The following is a 9,860-nucleotide window of genomic DNA, read 5'->3' as shown; positions in this document are numbered from 1 at the left end:
ATCTGGGGTACGCGTGTTCGATCCTCGGTTAGAGTTATGAACAGGGCCGTATATTGAAGGCATAGGGTTTCAAAATTCGTCTCGTAACAATTAAATAATTAAAAATATGTTAGGACATTGTTGGAGAAGAAATAGTATTGAGGTGATGTCATAGAAAGCATGATGGAAGAAAACCAAGGGAGGTAGAAAAATATAAAATTGATGGTACAATTTCAACATCAAGGCGAAGTTCCCCAAGGATCGTTGTATATGGAAACGTCTAAATATGTAGCAAATGACCTCTGGCACCAGTGATGGAACAATATTATGTTCTGGATGAGGTAGAAACCTGATCCCACTAGCAATCAATTTAAGTAGCTTCCTATTTACTTCCTATTTTGATGAATAGTTAGCGCCTAGAAGTATTCTTTGATCTAATTGTTCCTCTTAATGTTTACATGCTATGCCCATGGTGTCTTAACAAGAACACAAGCATCGGCGGACCAGCCCATGTATGCATATTAAGTAATTTGTGGAATATTGCGAAAGTAGAAAGAAACATCATAAAATCAACGAAATCTAGAATGACCGTTTCTTTTTAAACAGGAATGTGGATCGTAATTTAAGTGCTTAATTAATAACTCAACTGACAAAAATGAATATACAAAATAAGTAAAATGCCTTTGGACTTAACGAATTTATTATACAAGAAAATAAAATTCAGTTTACAACTTAGGTAAATTATTGCAGTACTTATCTCAGACTATCAACTAGATCTCACAATATACACAAGATGACAGATAAGACAGTGGCTTGTATTTTATTATATCTATATCAAGTTTACAATAGTTTCCACAACAAAATACTACTGAAAACATAGGCCTGTTTTTATCTCTTTTTTTAACACTTTTACTCCTATGCTTTTAATTTCAGCTTCCTGACAGTTTAGTAAATTTTCTGAAAGATGTAAATTAGGTAGTGGGGAAAAAAGGTAGGCATGTGAAATAGATGGCAAATAAATCTTCAAACATTCTATTTTAAGATGAATACAACATTTATTGGTAGTGTTGGGTGGAATCGCTACAATTTTACAGACCTAGACTCGTGCTTCATCCATTTGCTAATAAGCTACCCGAGTCCTAACTGGACTTAGGATGTTTATCTAAAAATCATTGTTAAATTGTAATTTTACACGCAAATGATTCTGATCGAACACTTTAATCTTAAAAGAATCTCGAGTGATTGATGCATAAAGTGCCCACATGTTAATTTTTCTTCCTGTATTAACTGTTTTAACCGAGAAATTCGTGCCTATAAAAACTCGTACCTAATCGAATCGTCAAAGATAATCTCTCATATCTTACGTAAAACCGTTGATGACATAGTGAAAAATAATGTGAACTTATTGTGTTATTGTCTTTCTAGAGTAAGTGGTAATTATTAGTGTGCGATTTTTTAAATACATTTTTATTGTGACTTCATTATTATTTAAAAGCGAAATTTCATATTTATTATTATTATTTTTTGTGTATCTTGAAATACACCCAATTAAATGTAACAATTAGCTCTGTTTATAATCTTGAAGAGCATGTGAGAAGAAAATGATCCGAGAACATAAGGACATTTTTTAAATTTGACTTTGAACCAATTAAAAGAAGTGTACCAGATGAATTATACTCCCCACTCCTGTACAAGAAAGTCTAAAGTTTGTTTCTTGCCCTTGTACTATGCTATGACACACAATTCTGGAAGAAAACCTTCCAGAAAGATATTAAGGATATACGCCTATATGTGCTAAAATCCTATCTAGGTATAAAAAAGTACGTAGAGCTTCTGAAAGAGGTGAGGTTTTTAACATCAACATTCATATAATTAATCATCTAACAGCTCTAACTAATCGTTCTGAATGGCACAACAATTTAACCAATCACTTAGTATTGGTTTTAATGTTAGAAGATGTTTGGAATTTTAAAATAGTTTAATTTCTAAATCTAAATGTTTATTTTTTAACAAAATTCAAACAGTTAAACAGACTCCAAATTTTGACTAAAACTACTCGTCTAGAGGGGTGGAACTAAATGATAGAATCTACGATTCTTCCTTTTATATATATATATATATATATATATATATATAAAGCCGATGAAATGGAAGGGTGAACGGAGAAGTTATGGACGGACTGTGTCACTGATATGCTGATCAATGAAGCAACTCGTAATTTACATGTTACATTCTCACTCAAACGCTTGTTTGCTACTGAACTATTCTTTAAGCATATTTATCACAGAGAAACTAAAGAACTAATTGGAACTAGTAGATTCCAAATAGAATGCAGTGTTTAATTTTTTAAGACTACAACAAATTTTAACTACGCCCCTTCTTTTTATTTTCTTTTATGTAATTTTCTATTCCTGTATGTATGTATTATGTGTTAGCACTAGACCGTACATATTACAGAAAATATGATTCCACCTAGAAAACTGACTAATTTTTGAAGCGAAAAAAAAAAAAACTAATAATTACAACAAAAATAATTGTAAACTGAAGAATGAAAGTTCTTCTATAAGGAAAAAATCCTTTTCATAGTATATAATGCTTTAGTAAACTTCTCTGCATTTTTAGAATCGTCTGCTTGCATTCGATTGTACTTACTTCGAAAGCATTCGTAACTTCTGGTCTAACGCAGAACGATGGTCATCCTAAGATACCAGCGTCCATTGGAAGTTTTATATTTACATAAAAGTGTTTCTGTGCAGAAAACATGAACTACCGAAATATCTTTGACAATGCCAAGGGTAAATTTCGTAATCAACTCTGCATCAGCTCATATCATCATCATTAACTGGCTAATGGCTATGATGGTACGAATATTTAACATGATAGAAGTTTTCCAGGACAAATGTATGGTCGTTGGTCGGGAGAGGAAAGGTAGTTGGCATAAAAATAATTCTTATACCTAGATGTGAATTCAGTTTCAGTAAAAATTCGTCGTAATGTAGGGGAGTTGTTCAAACAAGTTTCTCTGTACAATCCCAAAGATTGTGATCGCATTAAGAAATAAGGCCATTACCAATTCAGAGAAACGTCAAAATGCATGCAGCCCAGATAATCATGCTTTAAAAGTCTCTGAAATAATATTTAAAAAGACAAAATATATCTTTTGATACATTGTGGCACATGCTGTTTCGAAGTTTCTCTAGCTTCTTCCTCAGTGTGGTTTATTCAATTGCGCTATTAAACTTATGGTGATAGGATGAAGGATCAACATATCTAACATACGCTACCTTGTATGAGATTGGACTTTCGACAATTGAAGACATTTTGTAATTGCCAGTATATAATATAATTCGAGCATGTTTCCATTACATCAACATTTATTAAACACTTTTCTGTCTTGTTACGGTTTTTCTAAAGGAACATTTTAGCAATTTTGTTTCCATCATAATTTGGAATAAATTTAAATTAGTTTTCATTTTAAAAGGTATTTGTTCGAGTTATATTTGCCAGAATAAAAATTTCCATCGTCATGTAAGTATAGCAGCGCTGCTGAAGAACATACACCGAAGAAGAAACCTGGAAACAGTACATGTCATAATTTATTACAAGTTTTTATTTCTTTTCCATATTAAATATGCATCCTATAGCATCTACAGTACATTTTTGGAACTATATTGTTTGTACTAGAATAGAAGGTTCACAAAGTAAGATACAGTATATTTTCCTCAATCTAACGTTTTTAACTAGGTATATTATGGCAAGCTATGTTGACAAAAATTCAGTACTACATACATTAATAAAATTCTATTACTAAAACAGAAACTTGAATAGTATTTAGACCAATAATAATGGGACATATCCAGTTCATAGACTGAATGAATGAATTATTCTAGACCAACAACAACAGAACAAACTACACAGAAATATATGACTTTAGGGTGTTTATTTATTTATTTATTTTTTTTTTTTTTTTAAGGAAGATGAGACAGTCAGTTGTCTTTCTAATATTGTTTGTAGTTTTTTTTTTTTCTTTCTTTCCAATGATAATGTTCACTCTTTGGAAATTAGCAGTGTAGTTTTGCTTCTTCAATTTATTTTTTGATTTTTTTTTAATAAACAAATAAAATATAAAGTTTAAAATCTTATAATTATGTTATTTTGACTCATACAGGAAGGCTTCCATCCTGCATTGAGTCCAGGATAATAAAAATCTCAGCTAAATTATGTAATAATAATAATAATAATAATAATAATAATAATAATAATAATAAAAATTTACACTTACGAACACATAAATAAGAATAACAGTAGTAATGAATTTAACAACGTTGATTTTCGAATGTAACTTCCAAAACAATTATGTGCAAATCATAATATTAGCGAAACAGATAAACTTCAAGAACAATCCAAACAAATATTTTTTGAAGTATAAGGAAAGTAAGTTTCTAATCTAAAAGAGATCAGAGAAGGCTTATTACAATACGAAATCATGTTTGTGTTAAGAAAAGAAAGGTAAAGAATCGAAAACAGTGTCTCTAATTATTATTATTATTATTAAACGAAATATTTAAATTTGACTTTTGAAATTAAAACAATTCTCTTACACAAATTTTGCTGTAAATGCATTCAACAAAACTTAAAGCTATTTTTCTCGAACATAACATGAATTTTAACTGCTATTTCCGAAGTAATTATTTTAAAATAAGGAAGAAAATACACACACAGAACATATTACATTTTTCCTAGATTTTTCTTTGAATAATTGTGTACTGCTTGCTATTTAGTGATTGCATTATGGTATGCATCAAATTTACAATATTTGTAGTTTTGATGATCAATTTATTTATAACTTCGGCGACAAAGTAATAGAATTATCATTTAAAATTTTAGAATGGAAACATAGCATTGGGATTTGGTGTGTTAATGATTAGTTAAGGATTTAGAAATGATGATTGTTAGACCATAAAATGAATTTATTGAACTTGTTTATATTCATAATGATATATTATGATATATTGCTCCAGTGATTAAGCTGAAGCATAGAAATTTATAACAATTTGCGGAAATCAAAAACAAAAGCATTTTCAAGTTATTTTTACTAAATTTAGTTTCAACTTTACCCAGTTTCTTCTATATTTAGCATAATGAGACTTTCTGTCGCATTTTTTAATATAGGGTAAAGCTTGCACAGATTAGCTATCTTGCGTGTAAAGGATGCACTAATTTTAATACATAATTATTTCTGGAACAAAAAACATATTCTAATAGCCTAACTTACTCAGATAAAGTTAAGGAGAAAATTCAACATAGTAATGCATTTTTTGAAGCTGCTATCTACGTTGTAAGTCACAAATTTTACAGATGCATTTTTAAAAACTATAACAAGCTACTGTCATTTCTGCACATTGAATTTTGTCATTATATGCCAAATATACAAGATGCATATCTCACAGTTTGACTGCTTAGAGCATTTACTTTTCAGCTTCCTCATGTATGCATATAAGTACTTAATCTGTGGGAATTCTAGAATAAGGCAATTCTGTGAAACATTAATATTTTATAAGTGTATTAAAGTCTAAAAAGAACTCGTCACTAATACTTCCTATAACTCGTCACGTGCTTTACTCTAAAGAAATAAATATTTCCTATTACAAAATTTAAATGTCATTTTTCTGCTATGAATGATCGACAGATGAAATAACATTTTACACAGAACGCGATTCTAGTTTTATATATTCTGAGCAATCTACGAAATATATATATATATATATATATATATATATATATATATAATTACACATCTAATTAAACTATACTTTAGAATGTCAAAACCTACAAGCTTCCTATTTGGTTTTGTAATGCAGAATTTTGCTCGAAATCTGTGATAGTAATTTTTTTTTTTTTCATATTTTACTCATAAAAGAATTAACGAAGAACACTGGAAATAAATTTTCTAATCGAAAAGTAATATTCAATAGAATATGTTTATCATTTTACAATTATTTAATTCATATTTGTTAAAGATATTGTACATTTGTCCTTAAATATGCACTTACACTATCTGAAAGACAAGTGGGTGTCGTATAAAACATTTAACAGCTGCTTAAAGATGTTTTCTTGAGCTTCGTTTGAAGCTGATAATCGAAATGAAAGACATCAAAGAAATATCAATAGTTGCACATTTTTAACCATATCTTGCAGCTGGTTGCAGTTACAGAAATCGTATGCTACACATCATTGTATTAAATTATGTTCTGTTAAACTTTGTATTTATCTGAGGTAAATTTACTTTCAAAATTTCCAGTTTCTACGTAAGATTTTCTCTTGTCTGTCTTTCTATATGGAACCGTGAAAAGAATATTGAAGTTTACTGACTTTTCATCTTATTTTTATATCCAAGTTACTTATTTAGTTTATTGATATATGATGTAACTAAAAGTACGTCGTCCAGTATTTATTAGTCAATGTTTAGTAGTCAATACACATTGCAAACTATCTTCATCAATTTTTTGATTGTGTATAAGAAGACTAACACAAATTATCAATTAAATCAGATTACTTTGATTAATTGTCTAAACATCTTATGAGGATTTCATTCTGTACTGGCATACGTTTACGAATACATCATGTAAGTATATAGGTTTTATTCTCCTTTACACTAAACATTTGAAGAAAGAAAAAGGAAAACTTCACAAAAATAAGATATCTTTTGTAAAACTACGTACTTATCATAACAAGTTAATACATGTTATTCTGATTAGATAAATTTTTGGCCCAATCTGCTTACAGAAAAGATATTGAACTTAACTTTCTGGCGCTACAAGCCTACGAAGAGCTATGGTCGGTCAGATGCCTTACGTTCAACTGGGTGATGTATCAATTCTGAACGCCATGATTTCTGGTTTCTAAATTGGAGTTCGCTAACTTCTATTTCAAATAGCTTCTTAATTGCCTCATGTTATTAGGTCACCGACCGGGGATCGAACATGGAAGCACGAACACTATTCATTGAGCCACATGGACCACTTACAGAAAATATAGGGAGTTTAATTTATTGAAAAAATAATATATACATATACATTGACTAGAACTACAAACATTAATTTGGATTAATATTTCTAAATTATCTCAACAGTTTCAGTACAAATTGACAATCTGCTGAGTTTTGAACTAAGTATATGGCTAATAAGGTATAGTAACACGTCAACTAAATCTTATTAATAAGAATACTAATATAATAATTCATTAAATTGGAGTGATAAATGGAATATTTAAAATCAGCAATGATAGACTTTACAGATAGTTACCGAGTACTTGCAACATATCGAAAGTAAGGTGCATTTTAAAGCACCATAAATAAATGTGTAATTAATCAAATAGGCTACATATTTTAATGAACTAATAGATGCGAAAAAGAAAAACTCCATAATTTGACAATTACTGAAGTTGTATGAAACCAGCAGAAATGCGATTTTCATTGAAAGGAGTAATATTTCGTATGCTCGTGTTATGACCTGCTTTTTAAAAATAACTCCTACCTTGCGAATAAACTGGAAAAGTAAAATTAATGTTTGTAAAGAACTCATGCAAGTGTGAAGTTACCAAAGGATTAATTAACAAAGATGGCTCCATATTAAATTAAATTCAAGCGTTAACATACAGAATTCTATATATTATTCTTGTGCATACTATCACAAGATTACCTATTACAGCATTAATATTTCAGGCCCATAAGTGTTCATGCTTAATGAACCTAGAAATTTTATATATTTAACATTCCATTACGGAGAACTTTACAACCACATATTAATTGCCATGATATCAACATGGCAGTAATACCTTGTATCTTCCAAATTCGTCACAAAATACCAACACTTGAAAAAGAATAAAAAAAAAAAAAAAAAATTCATATCAGTAAGCATATAGAAATAGCAGTAACATGATGCTATACCTTCAATACATATTGCACTACAGGTTTTGATTTTCAGCCTCATATTCACGCACAAGACATAAATAATAATAATTCTCCAAGATTGGATCTTTGGTATTAAATTTCAGAAGAAAAAAAATTCAAAAGAAGTTGGGAGGTCAATCAACAAATTCAGTAAATATTTGAATGTAAGCTGAGGATTAGAAACCTCAGAAGTTCTGTACACCTCGAAATAGTGCTTAATAATCAAGGTGCATACGGAAAAACTATTATTATTGGTATTACTTTACAAACCACGCTGTAAATATTGAAAATGCATGACAATACCAGTTGAACAGATGAAAACATATATTTCCACTTAAAACTGCATCAGTCTCAATAAGTAGGAACAAATGTATTTACTTTCCTAATTTTGTTATCTTATTTTTAACAATTTAAACCTGCCTCCAATAAGAACGCTATGAGTGATCTCTCTTGAAATGCCCTTTGTAATAAGTTACACAAAAAATAAGAAGACATAAAGCTTTTAGAACCCAAATAAATAAGTTCATGATAAACGAATGATTCATGTTTCAGTACGTGTTTGTTCTTGATGTTTCGTTTTCCCTTACCTTACAATATTTACATTATAATCAGATCTTGCAAGACCAAAAGTATGATCTTTAACAACACAGAGCCGAACTGTGTATGTATGACATAGCCAACAGACTATACACTTAATTTGATTTCACACTATACACATTCAAGCATGTATCTTGAATATTGTGGTAGAAAAATAAAAGATTATATAAATATATACATACCCGCATGAACATTAAAAGAGAGCTAAGTAAAATTATTATTTACAAATTTGTTTTAATAAAAAAATATAATAACAATAGTATTGCTTAGTTTCGGGAAACTAAATTCATAATTAAAACGCAACCCTGATCTTGTTTTAATGTTACATAATAGAAAGTTTCTTTTATAATCATTTTAAACCAAAAACTCCTCTTACTGCTAAAAATAATTTCTTTATCACAATTGGTTACAATAACCACTGCCATTAATATCACAAACTACGCAATAAACGTAGCAGCAGTGAAGGACAGTTAACCTGCACAATTTTCTCTGAAATCAAATTCTCAATAAATATTTTTACTCTCCTTTCTTATCACAAACCTTTAGTAACCAACGCTTCCTTAGCTTTATCGCCTTTCACTGTAGAAGCCACCTTATTTGCTGGAAACTTCCAGACTTATTCTTACAGAAACAAATGCTTATACGATAACAGCTCATCAACTCTCAATAAGAATTCATCCACAACATGATGTTTTCTGGCTCATTTGGGTCTTTTCGTTCTTGGGATCTTTTAGGACAATGCTGTCGTTGCTTGACTCTCTTCTTTGTAAGTGGATTACCTGCTCGATGAGAAACTTCATAGAATCCTCTAAAAATAAATAAATAAAAATTATATAACATTGTATTTGATTTTATTACGTCCATTTGGTCATACCATGGCATATAAAAAGTACAAGATGTAGAAGATTGTTACTAAAGACCCACATAGCACACGACGTCCCATTTTCCAATTATCCCATATAGCTCCCGGGATTATCGGGACAATGAGTAGACATCCCATGAACGTCCTGCATGGGACCTCCTAAAGGATTTCCACGTAGGATATCCACGGGACGTCCCGGATGGGACAGGAGATCCCAGGGAAATCCCACGTCGAACATACCTAGGATCACATTATCCCATGATTTACCGGTGGACATCCCTTTGAAGTCCCGTTGAATATTCTGTTTTCCAGGATATTAGCGGACATCTGGATGTTCTGCGGAGGTCCTATGGATGTTCCAGGAGCAAATTCGGATGATCCCGGAATGTCCCGTTGTCCATTGCGGACCAGTCTTGGACGTCCGTGTGCTATGTGGGGATGTATAGAAATTTCATAAGTTCAAGACATTAA

General features: G+C 30.4%; 1 protein-coding gene across 1 annotated transcript in view; it reads right to left on the bottom strand.

The window, feature by feature from the left end:
• Positions 1 to 652: 652 nt before the first annotated feature.
• Positions 653 to 9,860, bottom strand: part of LOC145694922 (ras-related protein Rab-32-like) — a 100,562-nt gene continuing 91,354 nt past the window's right edge. The window contains exon 7 of the mRNA XM_081771692.1: positions 653 to 9,335. Coding sequence (XP_081627818.1) covers positions 9,202 to 9,335 — 134 coding nt within the window. The 3' untranslated portion in view covers positions 653 to 9,201. The remainder of the gene's footprint in view (positions 9,336 to 9,860) is intronic.

This window comes from Thermobia domestica, chromosome 9 (assembly GCF_964235325.1).
Source record: "Thermobia domestica chromosome 9, izTheDome1.hap1.1, whole genome shotgun sequence".
Taxonomy (NCBI): domain Eukaryota; kingdom Metazoa; phylum Arthropoda; class Insecta; order Zygentoma; family Lepismatidae; genus Thermobia; species Thermobia domestica.
The sequence above is the reverse complement of the archived record's forward strand: the minus strand, read 5'-3'. Positions and strand labels throughout refer to the sequence as shown.